At 44.1% G+C, this 27,386-nt stretch overlaps 1 protein-coding gene across 1 annotated transcript; it reads right to left on the bottom strand.

The window, feature by feature from the left end:
* Positions 1–646: 646 nt before the first annotated feature.
* On the bottom strand, positions 647–26,934 carry TADA2A (transcriptional adaptor 2A). Its single transcript, XM_062012225.1, has 16 exons — positions 26,858–26,934; positions 25,532–25,713; positions 24,599–24,705; positions 23,217–23,276; positions 22,529–22,620; positions 20,859–21,016; positions 19,346–19,434; positions 18,502–18,574; positions 12,226–12,289; positions 10,415–10,458; positions 9,761–9,871; positions 8,374–8,445; positions 7,517–7,649; positions 6,155–6,198; positions 4,214–4,287; positions 647–2,418 (listed from the first exon to the last, which is right to left on the bottom strand). The coding sequence occupies exons 2-16, from the start codon at positions 25,554–25,556 to the stop codon at positions 2,233–2,235; spliced, it is 1,332 nt and encodes a 443-aa protein (XP_061868209.1). The 5' UTR covers positions 25,557–25,713; positions 26,858–26,934; the 3' UTR covers positions 647–2,232.
* Positions 26,935–27,386: the final 452 nt, after the last annotated feature.

Genomic DNA, 27,386 nt, shown 5'->3' with positions numbered 1-27,386 from the left:
TGTACCCCAAATCCTGCTGTTGGTGTGTCTGTGGTGGCTGATCACTCACCTGGCCTCAGATGGCCTCAGTGGGCTGTGGCCTGGTGTTTTAACCCAAAGGCCGTTTCCTGATGTGACTTTCCTGGCTCCCTTTCTGCAGCCCAGCAGTACGTGGTGTTAACGTGGTACCAGGAGGGTGCTGACCCTGGCACAGGCATGGGAGCCTGTTACCCTCCCTGCCTGGGACATGCCCATAGAAGGGGAAAACCTGTTGTCTTTCAGTGCTATTTGAGGAAAACATCCCAGCTCCACTGCCCCACTGCCTTGTGCTCTGCTGCTTACCTTGGAAAAGTCTCTGCTCTGGTTCCCCTCCTGACTGGCTGAAGGATTGCAGTGCTCACCTTTCCAGAGATCTTTTCTCCCCAGTGTTTTGCAGATGGTCATTGTATTTAGCACTGCTTTGGGGCACTTAAGTTTGCTGGGTGGGCATGTACTGGTGTCAGGATGGTGACAGTAGGTACCTGTGCATTTGGCTCACCTGCTTTTTTGTGTGCAAGTCATGGCATAGGAGACTGGGCAAGAGGAAAAGTAGTTTGGCTGTTAGTTAATGTTAAAAGAACACTGAGAAAAACGTTCCCGAGGATTTATAGCTTACTTCATCCCTGCCCTTGGCATTCCCAGTCTATACAGTCTCAATTCCTACAGACATTTATCTTCAACATGTAGTGTGTTGCTGCTTTTCTTGAGACAGGAGTATTTCCCAGGTAATTCAGTGGTGACATCCCCACGGCTGCTGTTGCACCTTCACCTCCTCCCTCATGGAGAGATGCTGATGGATATTGATACAGGCAGCTGCATGACCTTTACAGTCTGACTCCTTGTCCAGTAATGTAGGTATAAGATTAAGTCATTTTGATTTTATTACGAACCAAAATACTTCACATTCAATGGTACCTCAGCATCACAGGATACTTACTCTTGGGAAGAAAAAAGACCAGACCCCAAACCTACACACCTTAAATAGGTGTCAGTTAGTTGTAGCTCAGGCTTTTCCATATGAGATCCCAAACTTGGGAGCACCCAACGTCACACCTGCTCTGGCTGTCAGGTGACCCGTGGGACATTATTTCAGTGTTATCTGTCAGTAATGGAAGCTGTTTGACAATGACTTTACCCTTCAGTAAACTACCCCAAGCTGCACCTGAAAAGAACCATCTTTCAGCATCCAACTGTGTTGTCAAATCCAAACGTTTTGTGCTGAAGTCGTACAAACAGATCATCTGATGTGGCAGGTTGGGGGGAGCATGTGGTAACTTGTGGCACCTCATCATTGCTCTGTTGGTCACTGGCTGTCGCTGCAGGAGGCTGTGAGCAGGAGGCTGTGAGCAGGAGGGCAGCCAAGGAGGCTGCTCTGGGCACTTTGTCATGCTCTTCGCTCCTTATCTTGGGTGATAGAACATCAGAGTACTGAGTGTCTGTGTTTATGTTCCCAAAGGCTGCTCTGGGTGTAACATCCAGCCTTTCCAACGGGCTGGAGCAGCGAGGACTTGAACTGAGGGATTAGATAGAACTTGACAATGGCAAATCAGGCAGTGAGCAGATGAGGCTCATTGGCTTGTGCAGTGCTCTCACGCTGTGATATGTGCTAATATCATATAGAAGTAACAACTGTTGAGGAGCTTGCCTGCAATGTCCTCTCCCATCCTTTATCACAATTAAGTTAAAAAGACTGGACCACTGCAAGCTCTATTTTTATCCCCTCAGGCATGTGCTATCTCCTTTGAAAGCTGCCACTGTTTTAGGAAGGAGTACAAGAAGGGAGGGGACTGCATTTCTCTGCCCCTGCACTCGCACAAAGTCAAAGTGTGATTCTCGTTACGTGCTGCTCTTCTGTCCTTATTCTGTGTCACTGTCAGCATTAAAGTACCGTGGCTCTCTTTAGTTCCTGGAGGTGTTAGAACCGAATGCCTGTTCACAGTTAAGATCAGCTTATGTGGCAGATGATTCTTCCCAGCGCTCCGTGGCTGTGCCGTTCTAACAACAGAGTCCACAGGAGACCAGACAGACAAATGTCAGCATTCATACCATGTAACAAAGTTCCCAACTTGTTTTTACAAAAACCAAAAAAGCCCCAAAAGATTTTAAACAAAAGGAAATGTCCTTCATTCAACACTGTCAAAACCTTCCAGCGCTGCCAAAGTGACTTCAAAGCATCTCCACACCTGGCTGCTCCCGCCGGAGCGCCGCTGCCTGTCAGGCTTTGGTGATGTACCCTTCTCTGATAAGGAAGTCATAGATTTTCCTGGTTTTGTTCACATCGATCTTGATGAGTGCTCTAGCCTGTGCCAGTCTCAGGCCTCCTTGTTTGTTGCACTCGTTCACTAAAGCAGCTTTATATTCTAAATAGGCTCCAGGGACCAACCTCACCATCTGACAGAGCTGGAAGACAAAAGGTGAAGTTAATAAGCACTAACACTTGCAACGCTCTTTCATCCCGTGATCCCTGTTGGAGGAATAACACTGTGGATATTTCTCTGCAAACACTTTAACTGTGGTGTTTTTCTGCAGGGGGGAGGCACACAGGAGTTGCATTACGAGCCATTTCCATCCACAGGTAGGGAGGGGAGGAGCTTGCTGGCTGCTGCACTCAGAAACATTCCTGACTAAAAAATAAACTAGGAGGATGAAAGCAAGGTCTGGGCTCACAGGAGCATAGCTATGAGTGTGTGCTGTGTGGGTGTTGTTCTTTACAAACCACGGCAAGCACACATGCCAGAGAGACTTGCAACTAGCAATTCGGCATGCTGGACCACAGCCAGGGAGGGCATCTGGCTATTAATCCCTGCAGACTCAGGCTTTAATACCTTTCTATAAAAGCAGCTATGCACACGAGGCCTCTGGAAGTCTGTGGGAAGGGCATCGTGTCTTTGGAAGTTTGGTAGAAGCAACAGCTTTCAGTAGCCCCTGTGCTCTGCTGTCGGGCTGCAATGCTCCCATTTGGCTTCCAAGTACCAGCTGCCTTCTAAAAGGTGCACTGCACTGCTCCCACTGGAGATCCTGCCTGTCCCCTCCTTTCAGTGAGGAAATGTTTAATGATTGTTCCTCATCATATGAAATTTCAAAATTCAGAGGAACTCAGCTGGTGAGGACACCACACCTCCCCTGCACACTGATGTGCTGGTCACAGTTCTTTCTGCACTGAATGGAGCCAGAAATGCCACGTTCCATGGTGGAGCTGGGATCTCATTTTCAGTGCTGCCATCTCCAGTGAAGGGGAAACAGCTCCCACACAGAGGGAAAAGACTGAAATACATCTGTGTTTCACAGACATCTGTTTCACACACATCTGCCCTGTGGGCAATCTAAGGACAGATTCTGACCTCTATTAAAACTCTTCTCTTTGAGTAGTTTTGCAGTTTCCTTTCACTGCCTGAGAGGAAAAGCTGCAGAAGCTGAGCCATGAACACATGCAGACCCCTTGCTGTGCTGTTTGCCTCTCCTGGGGCTGCACATGAGCTCCAGCCCTGTCTTCTCCACTGCCTTTTCCTGAGCCTCTGCCTGCTTGAGGTGATTGTGTGAGAGCCCTCTGGGACTGCACACCATGACGCCAGGCCATCAAGCCATGGCTTAAAGCCAGATTCCCTTCTCTGCTGTGTGTGCACACAAAAAGCTCGGTATATGCACTGTAAAGCAGAACTAGGGAAAAAACCACGGAAAGAACAATACACTGTTATCACCTCCATGGCTCACATGAGGGTTACAGGGAAAACCCAACCGTAACCAGCTGAGGTTTGGCTGTGAGATATCTCTGGTACAGAAAGAGCTCTGCTATTCAGGTTCAGTCATCTGTCCACTGAAGCCCTCGATGGAATCCTCTGCTAGTTTTAAACCCAGTGTTCATTAAGAAAAGATAACCCTTCTGCTCAGGCCAGCCTCCCAAGGGAGGCAGAGAGCCTGTCATGCTCTGGATGTCAGAGCAGCACCTATGTAACAGCACCTTGGCACGCTCTACCTTTCTCTGCTAAATAAGCTAATCTGCTGCTGCTGCTCACATGGCACAGGAACTGAAAATAAGAAGCCAAGTGGAAAACCTGAATGATTTTTGTGAGCAGGAAAGAGCAGTCAGGGCATGTAGCTGAGGCGAGCTTTGCAGCACCTGAGACAGATGGTGTGACCACCCCTGCACTGTGAAGATAAAGTTCTATATAGGTTAGCTTTTCATTCCTTTCCTCACCTCTTTCTCCTTCTCATTAAGTTTCTCGGTGCCTGGGAGGCCTGTGAGGTTCAGTGGTGGGGCACTTCGTCTGCCTGTGGAGACAAGAGAGGGAAACACTGAAGAACTGAGCAGATTGGCTGGGCTGTTCCTTTGGTGTGTTATCACAGAGGCAATTAAGTCCCTGTGCTGTTAACCCAGCATGACCCGAGTGTTTATGGACAGGTTATTTAGGGTTTAACATAAAAACTGCACTGATCTGGCAAAAGGTAGGATTTTGCAGCTGACATAGTCAAGCTCTGTGAACATTTGGACGCTCAGACTGCTCCCTCTGGCTCACTGGCTTTCGGGAGGAACTAAAGACAATAGCTCTCTGTCAACCTGTCCAGCTTCTGCCTCTGGGACTGAGGAGTGTCTCTCATTCTCCTGTGCATCTGCAGGAAACAGATGGAGTCTGTCTGGCTGAGGGCAGCCTGGTTAGAAAGAGAACTGTAGGACTAGAAAGCTGGAGCACTGAATCTGGTAGGTGTGGAGGAAACCATTTCCCAGCACCGCTGCCTTTCTCCAGCCTGGAAAAGTGTGCCATGATGAGACACGACAGAATTTGGTTTCACTCTTCCATAAACCTGGGAAATGACACACATGAGCTACATTAAAGAAAACACAGCGAGGCTGCAAAGTCAAGACCTCAAAATCTAGAAGTAAAGTTAGGCAACATTAATTTTCCCTCTTGTATATTCAGTATGATGCAGCCTTTAATTACGGAGCCACGTGGCGGTTTTTCCGCAGGATCCCTGCCTTGTTCAGGGTGCAGGGTAGCTGCTTAATTAGCAACTACAGGGGATTTTGGTTGGCTTTTGTTCAACATGTGACACTGCTTGTGAAGACTGCATGCCATCCTAGTCCTAGAGGCTCTTCTCCTTCATGGGCTACCAAATAATTGACAAAAAACTAATTCCTTCATGCTAGCCCTTCAGCTGGGGGGATCCCATCCCCATTTCATGGGCTTTGGGTGCCCAGCCTGACATCCACAATGCTTTTCTCTGTTTCTCAGGCATCATCAAGTATGCCTAAAACATAATGCATAGTGCAGTGACTAATTGCTTGGTATTGTGACCCAAATTTCCAAGGCTTCTGGCAGAAATGAGGAAGGACACACAGACTCAGTGTCCACCTCTCAGAAGTTTGGTTCAAGTGGTTTATTAGCATCCACATAAAAACTGGCTGCAGACAGAGCTAGAAGCCAGTTTTCCCTGGCAACACTTAACAGCCTTATAGTTAAACTTTATCCTAGTTTCATTCATTGCATTCCACCCTGTGACCTCAACAAATGAGATGAGATTTTATAGAAGTCTTGCTCATGGTGTTTTGACTGACTCCTGAATCTGTCCTTACTGGGCACTGAAAGAAGCAGGGGGTGGAAAACCCCTGTAATTTGTGATTGTAGAGTTAAAGAATACAAAGCACATTCACAGAAAACTCAAGTTGCATAGGCAACTGGTATCACCTCATTCTGTCACTCTGGAGTGCTTGATGCTGTGACCATTGCCTGCTTCTCAGGCAGCTGGTTTTTGGTATTCTGTCCTCTTGAACCTGCTTTCTGTCAGGTTCATATTTCTATGGTACGTGCTACACAGCTGCACTAAAACCTGCAGCAGCTTCAGCTTTTAAACAGAAAAATGGTTGCTCTCATGTGAGAATTAATTTCTTTCCTGCCTTGTTAATGTAGCTTTAGGGGTGGTTTTCCACCTGTAGATAGAAATTCAGTAGAATACCCAGCAGGATTTGCACTTGGAATGAGTTGCAGATTGAGGTGATGTTGGCTGAAGCAGCGCTTAACCGTGAGGCTTGAGGACTGTCGCTTTAGTGCTCAAGCAAAACAGCTGCTCTCCACCTGCCTGTCTGAAGGATATCACTGATGTATGGCTGGCTTTTTATCACAGACCATCACCTAGCAGTTACCTGAATTGGAAGGAACTGGTACCGTGGGACTCAGGCCAGAATCACTGCAAAGAAAGGAAATTTTCAAATCATCTTGATGGGTTTTTTTAAAGAACATATTGGCCCTGAAATGACTTTTCCCCAAACTTCTATTAATGACACGATTCAACTTGTATAACCCAGGCTCTGATCTGAAAGCAACAGGATATCTAAATACTTAGGACTCCCAGACTGAAGAACCTGAAACCTGTTTAAAAAACAGGGGAAGCTGAGGCAGGAGGGACACAATGAAAAACTCAGTGGGGACTAAGTGGGGAAATGTGGTGTCATCACCTCGGCACACAGGATGCACTTCCTCTGCACTGCAGCCTGCTCCTGAAATCAATGTGCTTGTGCAGGGTGACTCCACATTAATAATGCTGCTACAGCTGAAATCATCTGAAACGTTTCAAGTGTCACCTGTGCCCTCATTAATATCTGTAAAGACCTCATTTCCCTCCATGACTTTATTAACAGCAGTTAAGTTCCCAAAATGTAAAATATTTCAGGAATATAATATCACAGAATCACAGAATGGTGGAGGTTGGAAGGAACCTTTAGAGATCATCCAGTCCCACCCCCCTGTTAAAACAGGTCCCACCTAGCTCAGGTCACACAGGAATGTGTCCAGGTGGATTTGGAAACCTCCCGAGAAGGAGCCTCCCTACCCTCCCTGGGCAGCCTGGGCCAAGGCTCCCTCAACTCAGCACTGAAAGAGTTTTCCCTTATGTTTAAATGGAACTTCTGTGTTACAGCTTCTTCCCATCACCCCTTGTCATTGGACACAACAGAAAAAAAAGTGCTGCCCCAACCTCCTGACACTCACCATTCATATATCTGGAAATATTAATAAGATTCCCCCTCAGCCTCCTCCAGAATGAACAGCCCCAGGTCCCACAGTCTTTCTTCATAAGAAAGATATTCCAGTCCCCTGATCATCTTGGTGGCCCTGCACTGGCCTCTCTCCAGCAGTTCCCTGTCCCTCTTGAGCTGGGGAGCCCAGAACTGGACACAGGACTCCAGATGAGGCCTCAGCAGGGCAAAGTAGAGGGGGAGGAGACCCTCCCTCAACCTGCTGCCCACACTCTCCTAATGTATATACACTAGAAAAATATATTTTATCAACATAAAAGCAAACCTGGGATTTGGAGCCCTTTGTAGCCACTCCCTTGCCCACCCTCCAGCAAGCGCTGCTGCTGTTATCCCCAGTTTCTCGCCCTTCTGAAGTCTGCAGCCTCTTCCTGCTCTAACAAACCGGGAATGCTTTTGTTGTGATGGCACAGAGAAACGTGCTTGGTGCTCATGGGCAGGTGTGTGGGAGGCAGAGCCCTCCCGTGAGCGTACATGTCAGCTTGTCGGCTGAGCCACTGCTGGCAGGCGCTGCTGTCCTGGATGTACTGCAGCACCTCAGACAGCATCGTGCGCTTCAGCCGCTCCTCGTCCCGCGTCTTCTTCAGGTGATCGTAGGTTCTGGCGCCTGTGGCAGACAGACACCACATTCTCACAGCTGCCTTGGTCAAAGCGTTCAGATTGTTGGTTTAGTACTTGAGGAAATGAGTGAGAAACCACTGTCTAGCTCTGGACTGGGCTCTGCTGCTCTCCCTCATGACAACTACTTGGCATCAGAGGCATTAGATTCCACCCTGCACCCCTCCCTCCATTAACTTCAGGCCAAAACCAAACAAACAAAGGCTTCCATGATCCAATTTCAGGATAAAACAGGCCATTTCAGAGAATCACAGAATGGTAGGGGTTGGAAGGGACCTTCAGAGGTCATCTAGTCCATCCCCCTGCTGAAGCAGGGCCATCTACATCAGGTCACATTCACTTCATTTCTGTAGAGGTCTTAGACCTCTCTCCAGATCTCCCACTTGTTGATAGCCAGTGAAAGCGTCTGTAGGTCAAGCACTGCAGACCACTGTGCCCTCACAGCTTTTTTTGTTTCTCCTGGATCTTTTGCAAAGTGGTGAGTGAAGCAGAGCTCTGCCACACAGCACATTTCCCAAGCTGATGGCTCCAACACGCTTTAAAAAAGCACAGCTGGACTGAAGGTTATTGCCAAAGCCTTGTTCAGTTAACAAGCTAGGCAAATGCATTTCAAATATAAGTGCCTCTTTATTCAACACCTCCTAAATGTTGTAAAATCATCCTTCCACACCTTGATGAATGAGAATGGGCTGAATAATGCATCAGGTACTTACTACAGAAGTTGGTGATTCCTGCTGCTCTGTATTCCTGTAGTCGCTTGATTTCCCTCCGCAGCTCGAATTCCACTGTTTTACCCCAAGGGGAAGCAGAAGGAAACCCAAAAACACAAATGTGGGTCAGTGGGGGTGGCAGTGAGCTGGGGTGTAGGAGGAATGTTGCTGTTTCTTATCTGTCTACACAGTATATAGAACCACAGGCAGAGTTAACCTCTCTGCACAAGTCTGGGTCAGAACTCAAACTCACAGTGTCCTAACGCTCCTTCATCACAGATTTAAACTGGTTTCCAGCCTTTGTGTGTTGAGAAATGTTAGTTTCTCTTCATACTTTGAGAGCTACTTTGCCATAGCCTGGACAAGGCATTTTAATAGGTTTCAAAAACTACTCCATCCAGGCTCCTTAGAGCATCTAGTATTGTCTTTGAACTATGATTTTCATAACTGGACCTTCCAAAACTTTCCCTTGCAGACAGCTCTTTTTCTGCAGTCAGTAAGATTAAACACCCGTGTTTCTTTTGCTCAGAGATATTTACTGCCTATAGCTTTTATCAGCTGCCCTGCAGGCATTGCTTGGTTTTACAGTAAGCAAGTTTGCTTGTCTCAATGTTGTTTACTTACACGACTCAGGAGATCAGTGTAACGTGTGTACTTGGCTATCAGGTTAACTTGAGGACTTTGCTGTCACTGCAACAACAAAACTAGGTTCCAGGACTAGCACTCACATATGGGGCTCATGATTTTGCAGGATCATACTTTTGGTATTTCAAACAGGGTGTCCTGAAGATGCATTCACAACACTTTGTTCCTGCTAATGAGCAACAATCTTCCCAGTTTAAGTCACAGAATTAGGCAGGACAGTGATGACTGGTACTGGAATTTGGCTAAATGCATGCTGTGATTATGCACAATGACTCGGTGGTGGAACAGTGCCTCTCCCTTTAAGGTGAGGGATGTGATGACAGCTGTACTATACAATTATGTACACATGTAATAGTTAAAAGTGATTCTTTGAAAGAATTCACTATTTGCTGTCAGCTCCCCACGTCTTGATACAGACATAAGTTTTAAGGAGCTTGTTCTCAGTAAATGAAGAGTGGTCCTTTGGTAAGAAAATACTACTTCTAACACATGACCAGAATGTTCAGTCAACTGAGAAATCAAACAAAGAACTCAGACACAGTTTAGTGGAAAAAACCACTTGTGGCTCATTTAGTGCATCAAACCACAAATGTGTTTGTTTTTCTGAGGCAGGTAGACGAGGGAGGAGGAGAAAAACAACCTCCTGTCCTCAAGAGTGGTATATATTTAGGTAAAATTGTAGGTGATGCAACCCCTCATTATGCCAATTGAAGAACATACATGCTGAAATCCTCAAAATACTTACATGCATGGCTTTCAATGAACTTGTCATGCTCCACTGGCCCAAGAATGCGGGCAAATCGTCTCATTGTTTCATAGAGGTCTTGAACTTCCTTTGGGTATCGCCTTTCCAAAACTAGAGAGGGGGGAAAAGTGACACACTTTATCACTGTAAAAAAAATAACTTCAGTAGAACCTGAAGTGACTCCTGGCTTCTGTGAGGTGCCCAGAGATCCAGATTTGGTACAGGTTTTGTACAGGTCTTGGCCACACTGGTGTCACAACTACAGATTGCTGAGAAAAAAGCAACAAAATTGGCCCTTAAAATTCTAAAAGCAAACAGGATGATATGTGAATGCTTTCTGATCATTTCTTAGAATAGTGAGATAAACTTAAAAAGCCCAGACTTCACCTTCACCACCCTCCCTACTCAGTGGAGCCCAAAATACTCTCAAAGAGCAATTCCAAGGCAGTAACTAAAACTGGAGTAGCAAAGCTGGGAGTACATAAAGCCAGCTGGCTGGAAAGAGTCAGGGCAGGAGATCTGCTGGAATTCAGATCATCTGAACTTCATCCAGTATGAATAAAGCACACTGGTGCACTGGGAAAGTGAACATGGGAAGTTTTGCCTCCTGGGTAGGGACCACTTCAAAGTCAAGAAGCTTGACCCGATACTCACTCTGAAACTTTCTGAGGTTGATCAGGCCGTGGTCTCTTATAATTCTGTAATTGAGAGCAAAATGGTATTAGTAAAAGGCATTAACTTGTGTATTACCTCATACAAAGGCTTCAGAAGAAACCTGGAGTTAGGCCATCTGGGGGCTGTAAAACTAAACACATGGAATTTCTATACCCCTTGTGCTGGCCAGCTGAGAAACGTGAGGTCATGACGCAGCGTGGCTTAAATGAGGGTAAATGTTGGGCAGCGGTGTGCATCAGTCCAGCTCTGACATCACTTAAGCACAAAGGCAATTACAGTCATGTTAAAGGTCTGAAATTGCTTCTTTAGGCAAAGATTTTGCATCTTTAGCGTCGTAGAACTTGTCTTTCCAAAACTGGAGGTAAAGGAATGTCTCATGAAGGGTGACTTCCAGCTTCAGAGAGAGACCAGAGTCCTACTAGAGTGAGGGTGAGAGATGGACTGTAAATGTCACCACAGGGAGCAAGATGAAAGAATTTTTCTATGATGGCTTAGAATTTAAAAAGAGGAAAATGATTTAGGTAACTCATGAGTTTGCAATGCTGCTGACAGGATCAGGGACATGAGGAAACAGGCAGGTAGGATGTTTACAAGTGCATGACAAACACATTTGTCACAAGTTTCAGTAAATGTCATGTGGCCATTGCTCGTGGTGACTTGATAAACACAAATGATAAGAGATACTATGAGGTTGGGCTCCTCAAGGTCAGGTTAGAAGTTGCTCTATAAAACCCAGGAGATTTTCATTAGTATGTATCAAAGAATATTTCTGTCCTAAGTAGAGAAGCCTTTTTGGGAGTGACATCAGCATTTTTATGTCATTTTCCAGCCTTTTGTCCCATTCTGCCCTGGAAACTTTAGAAAAACCAACACCAACTTGAGTGATGTAACTGAGCCTTGTGGCACGTTCTTTCCCTGTGATCTGATTTATCATAATGAGATTTACACTACATAAACATTTCTATTTGTGAATGATAAAGAATTGGGTCAATACATATCAGCTCCTCCCTGTCATTCTGCAGAACTACACTGCGGTGTAAGGAAAAGGAATGATGAGGAGCCTTACTCCACATTGCTAATTCTTCAAGCAGAGAATAATACAGCAAGATATCACTTTAAATATTGAACAAAGTATTTGAAAGTTATAATAAAATTGAATTTAATTAATAGATTGAGTCACTCTAGGAAGCTGTCAAATGAACTGGATAAATTATTTAGACTCACGTCAGCAATGGAGTTATCTTCATCACACACCACACTGTGGAAACCTATTGACCACTAAGGACTAAAAATAATGATGCAGACATTTCTATAGAGAAAGTGGGGGGTCTGGCAATTAGTCACAGACTGGCAGCTTTTTTTTTCCCCTAAAGTAGAAAATGAATGGTGTGCAGTCCATCAGCATAACACGGGGAACAAAAAGAAAAAACGTTTGTCTCTCTTTTTCTGGTTCCCAGCCCTGGATCTGTGACCGGTCTCCCAGATAGTATTTCAGTTTCTCCTTCTGCAGAATGGCTTTGTGATCTCATGTGCAAGGATCTTAGGAGAAGTACCATGGGCTAGTACCATTGCTAAAGCCACATGCCTCATCGTCATCTGTGCACAGAAGGAGAAACACACATCCAAAGACAAAGCCTGTGATACAAATCCCAGAGCAGAAGGTCTGCATGCATGGGAACTGTCTGGAAGGATGCTATAGGAAATCAATTATGTTTAGTATTAGGACAACACTGGGGACCAAAACACAGTAATATAAAGCAAAGGAACATAATTACTGCTTGAAAACTCACTTTTTTCTTCTCTGTCTTTCCTTTAACCTGGAGTGGTAGATATCTACAACTGCAATCTTCAGGGCTGCAAAGTAATAATGAAAAACAGATTACAGAACACGGAAGTCATCACTGTGTTGCAAGTCTTTATGTTCATGGTAGGCTGGAATGGTCACTCTGCTTTGCTGCTTTAAAATCCTGTGTCCATTTTACAGGGGCATAAACTTCCTAGAGACTAACCTTCTGCACACTATACATGCCACCTGTAGGAGCTTTCTTTTGCTTTCAAATACATTACTGCCTGTAATTCTGAAACTGGGTAGCACTTATTTGTTCCTTCTTAAGTGCAATTGTTAAGTATTCCTTCTCCTGAAAAGAGAATGTATCAATAAAGGGTCTGAGCTATTATCTTTTGAAAAAGGCATCTTTGCACAGAACAGGGGAGTCCAAAAAATAGGAAGGCACACTTTTGAACTGTGAAGTTTCAAAGCAGCCTTTGCTACAGCTCTTAACAAATAAAAATCTTGTAGATGTTTTTAACTTCCAAACTTATCTGTCTGCCAGAAGAACAAAGAGAATAGTTCACAACAATGTGAAGAAGCAGAGGAAAAAAGCCATGCTCATTAGAAACTGCATCCTTTTCAAAATCAAATCTGTCTGCAGTCTGTCTGATCCATTTGGAGCTCCTTCAGCTTCTTTTTCCTGCAACCATTAGGTTAATAAACTTTTTTTTGGCAAATTCTTGAAAGAAAAGATAAAGAGACAACCACCTTCCCTTCCCTCGTTTTGTTAAATAATGCAAAGAAGCTGAGGTCCTTAAAGAAGCTTAGAGTTGGCTGATTTCTTGGCTGGCTTTTTTGCCTTTATGTTAATCATTTCAATATGCTCTCAGAAGGAAGAGGCTTAAGCCTTGAGAGCGGGTTTGCAGTCTGTAGAGACAACACGAAGCTCTTCGAAACTAGGCACAAGCACGTTCCCTTTCAGCCCATGGTGAGTGTGAACAGGGGTGGCCCAAGGGTGACAGAATCCAGAGCCCCTTCCTCACTCTCTCTAGTTACAAGAAAACTGCAAAACTGCTACTGGCAGTTTGCACTCTCCAATAAATAATTAATAATGCAATTAAGAAAAAAAAGTGTGGTTATGTGTCTGTTTTAAAACACATACTGATACGTAACCACCAGGAAGCCCCCGGGCATTCATCTCTGCAGTCCTCTGGGCAAGAAATGTCTTATAAACAGGGTCAGCTAAAGCCTGACTGTGCCTATAAGCTCAGGAGCCAACAGTCTGGAGTTGCACTTGGCAATCATGTATTAGCAAAAAAGAATCTTCAATTTATACAAAACTGATGTGATGTTAATGTAGGAGCCAAAGATCACGTATGAAAATAGGAGGGGTGCTACGGTATTACAGGTTTCTTGCAAAACAAGAGTGTCCAAGAATCATCACAGCTTTTCATAAAGAGGTCTTTAAGTTTCCTAATTTAAGAACAAGCACAGGTAGAAAATTTTCCTTTTTGCTTCAATGTGAGGACAAGACAGGGGGAAATGCAGCAGGTTAAACATGAATGAACTCCATTCCTAAGGGCTGCAATCTCTGCCAATTTATGGAAAATATTTTTATCTCTTTAAGCCCTCTGCAAGCTAAGCTAACATGTTATTTTCTGGGGTTTGTGTGGGCAGACCTTAGTGAGTACATGCAGAAATTGCATTGGAGAACCTCTATAAATATCACAAGTAATTATGCACCTATAGCCATTGCACTTTGATGCTTTCACCTGAGTGCACCACATTCCGGAAGAGATTATGATCAACTGGGGAGGGGAAGGGACAGTGATGAGAACAAATGAAGGGGCAAAAAATGGAGCTTCCTCTTATAGAAAAATTAGTATTTGCTGCCACATGCCCTTCTGGAGGGGTTTTTGTTTTTAATAGACACACAGAGGAAGAGCTGCTTACAAAATCTGGAATGCACGAATAACTCAGACTACTGTTACACTGCTCTGGAATGAGAAAGAGATGCTGTACGAATGAAAGGATCTGCCTCTGCTTTTCCCCATGGATTATGCTAAGCAGGCAGTACTGGTAATTTAAGATAATCCAAACTTACACCTTGATCAAAGTGTCCAGTTTGGGAAATGAGGTTCTTTGAGATGGTCAGAACGGGTTTGAAGGATCCTGTGATAGGCAGAAATGCAAGGCTCCCTTCTTCATTCCAAACACATTGTAAATATTTTGGTTTCTGAAGAGTGTGGCCAAAACATTTTCTCTGCTTTTCATTCCTCTTCAGCCTCATTTGGTCTGCAAAAACTTTTTTGAACACTAATGAGCAAGCCCTTTGTTTCATACCAGCTAACCTGCTTAGCATGCAAGGCCCAAATAATGGGAAGAATGCAAACTAATCAAAGTAAACAGGCTGTGTATCCAGTGTGTGCCTGGGTTAATGGCTATGGTCCCAATTCACCCACCCCTGAGGAAAGCAGGACCCCAGGCAAACAGAGTATCTGCCTTCAGTGCATGTCAGGAACTTCCCCCAAAGAATAAACATCATGTAATATTTAGAAGGACAGTGACTGCCTTGTGCCCTATCAAATGGAATTTCACTCCTGTGCAGCCAGAGTTTCAGTCTGTTTCCACTCACTTCAGCAATTACTTTCCAGCATTAGAAGTAAAAATCATTTACACGAGAAGGAAAGGGGAGAAAAAGCTGGCAAAAAAGAGATAGATTACCAAGGGTATAATTCAGTCTGGTGAAAACTTGTAATTCATGAAACATTCAAGCACTCTGTGCTGAATTAGATTTGTAACTAGTTGTTTCTTTTGATCTGTCCATTGTGTTTGTGTTTAACTGCAGTATGTATTTGCATGCACCTATTAGAGTGCAAGTACTGAATCAAAGTTAACAGTTCAAGAAGCCAATTGAAAGGTGAGAGATTTCATACCATTTCTACCCTCTCACAAAGATCAAGAAGTGCTGAACAGTGCCTGTGACCTCCTGTGTGGTGGGAGGAGCTGGTGAGTCAGCAGGTACAGCCTCATAAAAGGCTGCCTGGGAGTCTTGTATTAAATTGCATTCTTCTTTCTTGTGGGAATACTGAGAACTTGTTTAGAGTAATACAGGAAAATATGAGGGAAAATGCAATGATATCAGGAAACACAGGCCAAGCAGCTTAGATTTAGAACTTTTTATAAAATATAAAGGAAAGCAGGGGGAATTCTCTTCCAATGAAGGCATCACATATTTCTGTGTTATGTGCAACCTAGACATGGCAGCACTGACCTGTGACTTGTGAAACAAGGAAGGGAGGCTGTAGCTATGATTCTGGTCAGTGTGTTCGCAGGGTCCAGCTTGAGTAACTTTCAGAAAATGAAATATAAAAGTCATTTTCACAAATGAGTCTTGAACTCAGTGAGGTTTAATGCATGTCAGGAAAACAAACAGGATTTTTTGCATAAGCCTGATAGTTATTCTATGCTGTAAGACCCCATTTGGGTTTTGCTGAGGTGTAAAATGTGTTAAAACCTTATTTTCCATCTCTCCTTTTTAAAAACAAAACGTTTTCTGTTTACCCAGCAAAAATGTGTCTCCAGCAGGTGTGGAAGGCATCCACAGCGCTGCTTTTCGAGGACATTTCTGTGAGATCTAGTGTAAGAAGTTTACTAGTGGGCAGGGCTGGGGCAGAGAGGCACCTTAGAGCTGCTGCCTGGAAGCAGTGGGACAGGCACCCTTGGGAGAGAGTCCGAGAACCTGGGCCTCCAGGGCTGCCTCCAAACCTTCTCTGCCTGGTAACTAGGAAGTACAAAGGTTTCTTAAATCATCCAAATGCCTGTGTTTGTGTTTAACTGCAGTATGTATTTGCATGCACCTATTAGAGTGCAAGTACTGAATCAAAGTTAACAGTTCAAGAAGCCAATTGAAAGGTGAGAGATTTCATACCATTTCTACCCTCTCACAAAGAGGGTAGAAATCCAAATGTTGAACCCTTTTCTACAGTATGAAATCCTACAATTAGGTTGCAAAATCTTCTCGAGCAATTAAGCCAAGTCAGCATCTGAGCTCTTTAAAACTGTGGGAGAGGGAGGATGAGGCTCCTTCCTTTTTTGCACTAACTTGGAGACAGGAAAGTTCTCATTCCAGAGTTTTTTAGAAAATAAATTCTTTCTCTCAGCAAGATGCCTCATGTAAAAGAAAAACAGCTGGCTAGACCCTGGGACTTCATTTTTTAGAGGCATTTTCTCTCACATGGGTAGATCTAGGACAGCTGTGCAAAGGAAGGTGCCAGAGTTTCTGAGCTAAGAGATCAAAAATGTAGTTGGTCATGCTCCACAACCTCTGCCAAGCAATTTTCACAGGGCAAATGCCTGACATCCTATACTAAATACTGAAGACAACTGAAGAATGGACTAGAGAACATGCAATGAAATTATCAGGCAAAGGATTTGACAAACAGGAGGAAGTATTTTTTCACACAACACATAATTGAATTGTAGAACTCCTAACTCGATCGTGGAACTCGCAGCTACAGGATGTTACAGGGGCAGAAGTACAAACATGCATAGTTCTAACAGTGGTTAGGTAAGTTCAGGGAGAACAGGTCCTTTGGTCAAAATGGTCTGAACACAACTTATGGCACAAAAAGTCCCTGAACTTATTACTGCAGGAAATGTGGAAGACAGGCCAGGAAAAATATCTGCCTATATTTGCCTTTTCTTACATTCTTCTCCTGTGGGTCTGCTATGGGGTACTAAAAGGACACTGAGCTAGACAGACCAAAGTGTCCAGCCCTGCATAGCTTTATGACATCCTGAAGTGATGAAGAAAAGCTGATTTTTGCATTCAGATTGACTGCTTAAACAGGAGGCTGGTAGGAGATACTTTAAATGGCTGAACTGTGTGGTGGGAGGAAGACAAATGTGAGGGGTATGTAACTCAATGCTGGTAAATCAGCTTGGATGAATATTAATCTATCAATTAATGAACAGAACTAGGAGATGATTTTGCTTACCCTGTTCTGAGTCCTGGTAAATGAACATGGAAGCAAGAAAATATATCTCTTAATAGTAATAAACAGTAGAGAGATGGCATGATGAATCTGTGACATGTCCACAAGCTGGTCCCCCTTTCAATAAATGTTAAAAAGGAAGAGAGATTGATATACTATTTTCATAACCTTTTTGGAGCCAAGGGAGTTTGCATTTCTTAAAACTCTGTGTACAGTGCTAAATTTCAAACTGATTTTTTTAAGCTTGGAAAGACTGTCTGTACGTAACAGGATTTGTCTGTCTCCAAGGGTTGCTAAGGCTTTAGCTTTGAACTGCCTGACATAGATGGGAGAATTCTGGAGCATAAACACAGTACTTTTAAACACTACATGTACTTATAAATGTGTACATATAAAAGTATGATCTTTTCTTCTCTCTGGATGTAAATGCCATTTTAATAATTCCTGTTATTTGGCATTATTAAGGCAGCTACGCTCACAGAAACTCAGCAGCAGTAATTGGACCCATAAAACAACCATCCTCCTCACAATAAAACCCCGAGTTTGTCACATACAGCTCATGCTGCTGTAACTCAGTGTGCATGTTTAACACATGAAAAAACACAACTTCAAGAGCAGAACATTTTCAGTGTGTTGCATACATTGCACACCTTGAAATACACATCTCTTATTTATAGCCATCCTGGTAGCAGATTTCCTAAACTAACAGAGGGGAGAGTAAGTGACAGATTTTCTGAAAAACAAGATATTGCAGGGGAAAGGTGTATTAGAAACAGAGAAGAAAATGTTTCTCCTTCAGAATCAGAACAAAAGCTGGTCCTTGCTGTGATGCTTACAAACGTCATGTGATTGGAAAGAGTATCTTTCAGCCAGGGAGGGGAAGTAATGTCAAGGCATTGATGTTTCTGGTTTTTAGTAGGCTTGTAGGTCTGTTTATTCAAACACTGATGTACTGCTACCTGTTTCCAAACAAACTTCAGATAATTTGCTTTACTTAGCTAAACTCTCTCTAGAGTTTATTCCAGATAATACATCATTTGTGTCCTGCCTACTACTGGTGAAAACTTTGATTTCAGTCATATTCTACTTCACAACTGGTTACATTTCAGTAGTGAATGAAATACATTATTCTATATATAAGTACCATTTGTACATCAGTTGATTAAGAGCTTTTAAAAGAGATCTGAAAGTGAGTACCATAGAAATGCCAGTGTGTAGAGAAAAAGAAACCCAGGGAAATCCTGTGTAGGCACTTTGAAGCATTGTTTTCAGACAATGTACAAAAAGATGAGACTCACCATGCAGAATATCTGAATCATCTTCTACAAAATCAATATCTCTCAAATCCCATTCAGCATAGTTGTCAAACTCCTGTTCAGAGATGATTAATAAACTGTCACTAACTAGCATAAAAAATTGTATCAAGTTTCAGTACATGCAAAAGTACTGAAACCAGAGATATCTGCTTATACACACTCGTACAAGGCTCCATCCTTGAGCAACATACCTCACAGGGGAGCTTTAAGCAGGGAATGTATAATATGCACCCCCATGGCTGGAACTGGAATAGGATGCTGTGACAGGACAATGAGCATTAATCAGGTAATTTCCATGACTCCCACACTGTGGTGGAAATTCTGCTCAAATGTACTAAAACAAGCCCCCATATGACTGAATTCATTACATGTACAGGAGCTTGTTTTGCAACAGGAACCGGGGCCCTGGGCCCACAGCTCAAAGCACTGCAAACAATGCAGGTCCTTCAAGTGATCTTTGGATCGGGCTCCTCTGTGCTTCTCAACAGCAAATGAAATGGGAGCGTGCCAAGGCTGACCTTTTTGCTGAACATCTAATTTACCACTCCTGTTTACATAAATAAGGGCTGTTTCTGACTGGACATCTGGTGGCAGCAGCATCCCTTAGAGCCCGGTGCACAAAGCCAAAGGCCTGGCCATTGCCCACAGGCAGCTCTGCAGCGCCACCTGTGTAATTAAACCCTGCCTTTAATCGTTCTGCCTTTATATAAAGGTTTTATATGAAGAGTAAAGACCTACAGGCAGGGGCAAACAAGTGTGTGTTTGCTGACCTTGCACTCAGTAGCAAATTTAAAATAATGGGAGAAGAGAGAGTAGAGAGTCTTACCTCAACAAAGTCAGCTCTTGCTGGCATGTACCCAGCCATATCCCTGGAGAGCAAGGAATCAAAAGTAGGCCGTGGGGGATCATCAGCAGCTGAAAAAACAGAGGTTTTTAGTTGTGTATGGCTCAGGGCCTTTTTTTTAACACAAAACAATCTGTAAATAGGTGTTTCTTTTGCAGGAAAAGTGGGAATAATTAGTTGAAGAAAAACATCCTGATTGAGCTTTTATTCAGTTGTTATTTTTGTAAGAAGACAGTTCATCCAGAGCAAAAGGCAGTAATCTGAGATCTCCATAGGATTCTCAAAAGTCAAACACAGAAATGCAAGGTAATAAATAGGTTATAAACCATAAAGTCTACATTTCAGAGCTCAGCATCCCCCAGTAAGCCTGTGCAGCTCCCTTGGTCTCAGCATGCAGGTTCTTTTAGTTAATAGCAACAGGGGTGTCAAAGCTGCCATCTTCTGGGTGCCATTCACAGAGAGCTGCAATTAAAGCTATACAACTCTGGACTTTTACAGCGTTTCCCAACAGAGGAACTCAGTGTTTTACAGACAATAATGGACCAAGGCTCACAACACACTTGTGAAGGAGCTAAGCGTTATAAGTCCCATGCTACAGATAAAGTAAGCTGAGGCACAGAGAATTTGTTTTGGCCTAGGTCACATAAAAAATCAATGACACCTAGGGACGGAATCAAAATTGTCCAGTTCCTACTGCTTTAGCTCTAACCACTTTATTGTGAAATTTAAACCTCCAGATACCATGCAATCTTTTTACTCAGCCACTCTGAGGGGGCTTTATAATGGAACAGCTGCTAGACTGGGGGAACATTAAAGATGTTAAACTGAAGGAAAATGGAAAATTTGTTTCAATTGCTGAAATTTAACATGGATTTTTAGAAAGGAGGTTTTAAAGATGGAGGTTGTGAAACCAGCACAGTTTAAGGGGAATGATTTAATTACAATTGACATTAGCAGTTAGGTACACAGTGGATAATCAGATGAAATGTTTTTAAAGGTAGAAATGCCTATATTGCTATGTAGGGTTGGGTGGAGCAAAGTAACCATCCTGGCGAGAACCCACACTGGTATTTACCGTGAAGGACACACTGCTCCATTGTGCTTTGTAGCTACAAGTAGCTTTGAGGTGGTGTGTCCTTTAAAGGACTCTGCACATCCAGGCTTTGCTGTGGTGATTTCTGTGACTGACCATTTCTATTGGCTGTACAGGAACTTCTGGTTTTGAGAGCCTGGTGCCAGTATCAGTTCCCTCCCTTTTCCCACTGAACCGATAGTGGTGTTTATTTGAAACACCAATGATTTAATGCAGTGTGAAGAAAACCCTGCTACTTACATTATTCAAGTTAGCCACCAGAACAAGCTCTCCTTTTGGGAATGGAAGTAAATTGCACGTGTGGTGCATGCCTATCTCCAAAGGCTGCTCATTCCAGTTTTGGAAGAGCAGGGACCTTGTGGGGAAGCTCCCTGCAAGTGCTTGCAGGCAGGAGATACTCACAGTGGAAAGGAATAGCTGTTTCGTTGTGCTGTGCCTCCTCCACCTGCTTCAGGTTCAGTAATGTAGATGCAAACAAGGGATTGTTGATAAAGTGTTTCATATAATGTTTCTCGCACTCTTCCTTGGATTTGGTACACATCTGGTTGGCTACGTCCTGCCTGAAGTGGGGAGATGAGGAGGCTTACAATGGAGAAGGGAGAAATGTGAAGGGTTTTTTGTTCCTCTCCATTGGGAAAAGATAATTTTGGACACGAGATTGATCACATAGTGTGCAGAGAACTGAGCTGGGATGTCTGAATTCACACTTTGTGTATTAACGCTGAGCCAACACTTACACATCTCATACATGCTAGGGAGCACATTTTTGGTAGTCACAAGCAATGCAGTTCACTGTCTTTACACAAGAAACACCCTGGCTGATGGAATGTACCAAATCTTCTATGCTTCAAATTTAGAACTGCTACTGAGAGCTTTTTATGCATCTTACTCCAAGTCTGGAATTGCATTCTGCTTCTCACGTTTCCCTTACAATTTTAATTGAATAATGGTTTTCCCTTTCATGTAGTGACGTTAAACAGGTTCTTTTTAAACACCAAAATGGTTGTACAAAACACATTCTAGAAATCTTTGCCAAACTTTCTTGGACAAGTGGTTTGTGACCTGATCTAGGTGAACCTGCTTCTGCAAGGGGGTTGGACTAGATGATCTATAAAAGTGCCTTCCAACCCCTACCATTCTATGATTCTGTGACTAGAAACATGAAGCATTTTATCTTAATACAATGGCTCTGCTAATTTGAGGACTTAAAAAAGTAAAAAATCCACCAGCAGCAATCTGTCATTTCTGTTGAAATAAAAACTGGAAGCAAGGGATTCCAGGAAGAAAAGTCAGTATTCCCTTTATTTGGTAAAGGCTGAAAACCACCAAATGTTTAAGGAAAAGGTTAAAATTACTTGTCTTGCTAAATAGAGCAAAGTGTGCTAGACAGCATACTTGCAGAACATAACTGCAACCAGTTTTTAGTCTTAATGATGACAGCAGTGTACACATAAGGACTCAGAGTTCTGTTTCACTAAGTTTGGAGCTCTCTACTTTTAATACAGCTATTTTTTCATGAAAGAGAAGAGAGAGAACTCACAACTACAGATCTCTTTTATTTACAAATACATAAAAAATCCCATAGCAACTATAGAAATTCACTTACAGAACATAACGTAAAAATACTAAACATTTCCAGTGTCCTAAATAGGACAGAAAAGCAGGAAACCTCCAAAAATAACAAGACCTAGCTAGCCAACTGTAAGCAAACCAAAATCTCAGAAGGTATGAAATTCTGCAGTTGGTTTTTACACAGGAGTAAACTGAGGCACAGAAAATCTTGTGCAATAGTTGAGCTCCTTCAAAACCTCATAAGTTTAAATGTGAACGGAGGGAACGTTGTACTTCATCTCACAAGAATCTTTTAACAACTTCCTCATGTATCTAACAGTAGATTTGAAAACAGAATCTGCTTCCCCAGTCTTCCACTTCAGCTGCTAAATTAGTGTCTCACCCACAATATGTCATTGAACATTCAATGTGCACTGATATATTCAACAATAAGATCCAGTGAAATGAAAAGAAAAACTACTCATCATTCACATAAGTTGGCTGAACCACTAAATTCTCACCAGTTTCCAAATCCACAGTCCATCACAGCTTCTAGGAGAGACATTTCTTCTTGAGCTGTCCAGTTAGGATCCAAGACAGGAAAATCAGAAGTCTGGAGAAGAAAAAAGCAGCCCAAACTCCTGTGACCCTGTATTATAGTCTACCACATGAAGAGCAAGATGTTCTAAACTACAGGGCAACAGAGTCTATAATACTGATCGTTTTAAACTTCTTCTGTGTCTCATGAAACCTGATCTAATAATTGTTGAATTATTTAGGCTATTGGGTCATCAACTACAGTAGAAACAAAGTTTGAGTATACTGATACATGTTGTATCTACCAGCAGTAATTCAACAATGCTGTGCTATGAAACATAATAAAAATTACTGAAGAATTTAAAAAGTAATAATTTGGGGAAAGAAAAAACAAGAATAGAGAAACAGAAACTGATTCCCAAGGTTAAAGAACTGGAAGTATAGTGAGATATAGCACAATAAAAAATGTAGCTTCAAATGTCTCTGCTATTCCATTATGTACCAGGTGGATATTTTTCTTTGCTCTCAAGCCAGACTTCTTTTTTTATAGCTCTAAACCTCTGAATCGATAAGTGTGGCACTTCTTATGTAATATTAGCATGCGAAGGTCTAACTCCTGAGAAGTTGTAAAAGCTCAAGACTGAGTAGGTGTTATCTAAAAGGAATATTTACCATTATCTCATAAGTGTGATCGCTTTGATGTTTCTTGTATTCAAATCCTCGTGTGAAACACTGTAGAAGAAAAGATTAGCATTATGTTAGTGTCTTACTTCTGCCCTCGAGACATTTTAATTAGTCCCTTTCTTCTTCTTCTTCTCTGACCACTGAGTATCCAAAACTGACCACCTGATATCACAGAATCATCGAATGGTAGGGGTTGGAAGGGACCTTTAGAGATCATCCAGTCCAACCCTCCTGCAGAAACAGGTTCAGGTCACATAGGAACGTGTCCAGGCGGGTCTTGAAGACCTCCAAGGAAGGAGCCTCCACACCCTCTCTGGGCAGCCTGTGCCAGGGCTCCCTCACCTGAACAGTGAAATACTTTTTTCTTATATGCTGAAAATGATACCAGACTTTTCTGATTTCATTTTGGAGAAAACAAAAAATGGCAGAAAAATCTTTGCTGTAACTGTACCGACAGTACTAAATGATGTCTTTGCATCCTACTTGTCTTTTGCACCACAACGTTACTCCTCTGAATCAACATACCTTTTTTGTGGTACTTATGGCAAAGCTGGGCAGGTGAAAGAAGCCTGGTGATAAGTTTTAGAGTGGATTGTTCCAGGAAAAGAGTATGGAGCATTTCTTAAGTATTGAAAACAGTTTCCCTTCAATCTTGGTTTTCTGTTTAAAAAGCACCAGCACAGTTTGCAGTTTGTTTTTCAACAGTACAATTTGCGATTTTTTTAGGTACAGGTGAATGAGAAAAATATACTCAATACACAAAATATGGTTTTGTGTATTTGGTACATATTTGAGCACAAGACCAAGCTCCCTTTTCAGCTTTAGAGGTTACTGCCATTCTTTAATCATAAATAATGCAAACTGGTTTATTTAATAATTAAAACTAGCAGTACTTGATGTGGTTATCAGATCACACACATCATTTTCAAACAGCTATATCTGGTCACAAACAATTATTGTCAATGTTGCAAATTTTCTCCAAATTTTCTGTTCTATTTGGGAGAAAGATAAAGGTGTGGTGATGGAGAAAGGGTGTTTCTTGATGGTTTTTCTGTTCCATGCCATAAAAAATGACAGCAACAACACCTCTCTAGACACGTAACAGCGTGCTCTGTTACCCTGTGAGGCTGACTGCATGTCTTTAGGTAGCTTTGGCTGCCTTCACAAAGATCTTCTTCAGCTGCCGATGCCTCAGTTCCTCAGCCTCCAACATTTTCTTTGTCATTTCCCTGTCCCTGAGCAAATAACCGTGTTGATACAAGTTTACAGAGGCCAGTTATTAATGTGTTTATGGAACAGCTTGGCACCAGACAGGCCTTTGATGACTTTCTCAAAGAAATTCATGCCTTTGCTTTTACCCTTGCACTCACCTGCAAACACAGGAGGAAGGGAGGAGGCCCACACTCAGCACACTTAACGTAGGGCTCTGTGAGGTATGAAGAGCAACCTCGGCATGGAGGCTTATCGAAAGGGTCACCTGTGAAGTCAAAAAGTAAATCTCATGCAATACAAACAAAGCACTGTTTTTGTAGTCACCCTAAATTAACTCATGCCCAGTAATTTCAAGTTAACTCAACTGTATATAACCTCTCTCCTACTGCAGCTTCTCCAAACATCAAGTTCCAGCTAATTGTAAGAGAGATGCTGGCACTGCACCTCCACCAGACCCAGTACACTGGGGGCTAAACCTAAACTCATGCAATGGAGTCAAAGGGAAAACTCTCTCTGTAGCAGCCTCCTGGTACAATTCTGCAAGGCTGCGCTAGTTGGCTAATTTGATCCAGTGCCCATGCTCACCTCCTGCATTGGAGACCAGACCCAAGGTCTTATTTACTGGGAATACTGCACAGACAGCTGCAGTCTCCCATCTATCTCCTTCAGGTCAAACTCATAAAGCATCTTGCTGTGTGGTTGCAAAGGCATCAAGAAGATTGTTCTGTAACCCGTCCAAACCTCAGACTCTGCTCAGATTGCTGAACAAGGAATGAAACATTGCTCTGCAAGTTTTCCTATTGCATGCACTGCAAAGTCGTCAAAAATAGACAGACTGTCAAGTTCTAAGCCACATCTTTCTCAAGAAAATGGATTTGAACTATCCCAACTATAAAAAACAGAAAAACAAGCCTCAATTTCTTGCTGAATCATTCATGTACTTCTGCTTTTGAGCAGAAGGGTCAAAGCAGGGTCAAAGAAGTGACCCTGTGGACCAAACAATGCTAGTCTTCTGTCTTCTTCCCCCAGATGGCTGCTAATGTCTTTAAACAGTGGCAAATGTTTTCCAAATGTCATCTTATGGTACTTACTACTGAAGGAGGCCAGGCGCTCCATTGCTTTTTCTCAGTGGTGTTCGTGCTCTTCTGAGTAAAACCCGTCTTGCCTAGAAGCCCACAGCGTCAGCTCTGCCCCAACCAGGATGTCCAAAAGGGTATTCTCTCCCTGCAGATGCCTCTCACAGAGCCCTCACAAATGAGATCCTCCCCATGGCCTGCACAGAAAAACAAAGAACTGTCAGCAGTCTTTGTAACAGGGACCATCTGACATGGCTGAGAGTCTGTTTTCTGTGTGTGAGAAGAACCCAAATGTCGCAAGACGCGAGACAGCGTAAGAAGTGATGGGAATATAAACCAATCCTGAACTGAGGCTTTCAGTGGGAATGTGTGTACTGAACAGAGAGTTATGAACAGTTCCTGTGCAGGAAAGTGTTTTGCACCTCCAAGAAGCACTAGGGAGAGAATGAATAGGTTAGAGGTGGCATGGACAAAGCAGTGAAAAAAACTCTACCATGCTGATATCAACTATTTTCAGTGTTGACTATGTGACAGGTCCTATGAACAGGCCTGATTCACCAGCACCTGTACAGTGAGGTTCTACACTGCTGTCCACCATCAGGGAAATGAGTTGCTTTGCACTAAGGCATCTCTAACGTGTCTCACTTTTTCAAGCTATTTTTGCTGTAAAAAGCTCGAGCTTCCCCCTTGCTGAAATTCATGTTTCTCATTCTAGACTCTTCTCCTCTGTGTACCGTGTGAGTCATGGTCCCGTGCCCAGGGACACCAGTGGAGCTGTGCAGCTCCTCCACGCAGATGGCAGCTACTTCAACCTGGCCTACACATCCCTACACCTCTGCTTGGATCCTCAGACAACCAAGAACAACTTCCACGCTGGACATTTTACCCTGTGCGCGTAAGTGATCTCTGGGCACTCCCTTCACTCTTGCAGCCCCATCCACACTCCACTCACCCGCCGGCGCAGCGCCAGCACCAAGCACAGCAGCACAGGCCGTTCCTGCCTCAGCGCTGCCTCACAGCCGACTCCCTGCTGCCCTTCACCCGCTGCCCCAGTCCGTCCCCCTCACACCCCCCGCTTCTCCACACCCAGGCAGCCCCGGCGGACGCTCCCGCGCATCACCGCCAGGGGGCGCCCTTGGCCCCGCCGCCGGCTGTGGGGAGCGCGCGCTCCCGGCAGCCCGCTTCCTTTTCCCCCCCCCAACTCCCGCCGGTTTCCCGGACGCCGCCCTTCCCGCTTCCCCCCGCCCCGGATCGACTCCTCCCCGCTCTGGTACGGTCCCGGCTTTCCCGTCCCGCGCCGGGCCGAGGCGTTGAGCCGACCGCGCTGCCGCCGCCCCTCACCTGACGCCGGGCCGGCGGGTCGGCCCCGCGTGCCACGGGCCTTGCCGCGCCCCGCCGTGCGCGTGCGCCAGTGCGTGCGCGCGCCCCGCCGGCATCGCCCCGCCCCGCCCCGCGTCGCGAGCGGCCGAGGGGCCGCGGGAGCGCGCCGGGAGCCCACGGCCGCTTCCAGCCCCAGAAACGCTGCCCTGAGGCGTAGCGTGCGGGGAGGCCCGAGGTCGCCCTCAGGCACTGCGTCGTGTTGCACTGCAGAGGGACTGAAACCATCCCACAGCAGCGAATGCAGCAGCTGCCAGATGGAGCCTGCCAGTGAAACAGCCATTGTTTCTGAGGTAGCAAAGACAAGTCGTGGCTGACTTTCGCTTGAGAAGGGGCTCTCTGCCTGCAGGCACTGTCCGGCCTCGGAGATGTGGCTGTCTCCAGTGTGCGCTGCAGGTGTCCTGGTGAAGTAGGTGCACATTGTGGGCCTGGCTTGTTGAGAACATCCAGTCGGAGGGATCTGAATAGGGCTTAACAAGCTTGCGTTGCCCAA

The sequence above is a fragment of the Colius striatus genome, chromosome 20 (genome assembly GCF_028858725.1).
Source record: "Colius striatus isolate bColStr4 chromosome 20, bColStr4.1.hap1, whole genome shotgun sequence".
Classification (NCBI taxonomy): Eukaryota; Metazoa; Chordata; class Aves; order Coliiformes; family Coliidae; genus Colius; species Colius striatus.
Note: the sequence above shows the minus strand (reverse complement) of the source record. Positions and strands in the feature narration are given on the sequence as shown.

Excerpts from the sequence above, each read along its gene's own strand:
- TADA2A (XM_062012225.1), bottom strand. The coding sequence starts at position 25,556 with ATGGAGCGCCTGGCCTCCTTCAGTA. Across the intron at positions 22,621-23,216 it reads ATCACACTTATGAGATAATG|ACTTCTGATTTTCCTGTCTT; the intron begins GTAAATATTCCT and ends TTTCTTCTCCAG. Across the intron at positions 9,872-10,414 it reads CAACCTCAGAAAGTTTCAGA|TTTTGGAAAGGCGATACCCA; the intron begins GTGAGTATCGGG and ends CCCCCTCTCTAG.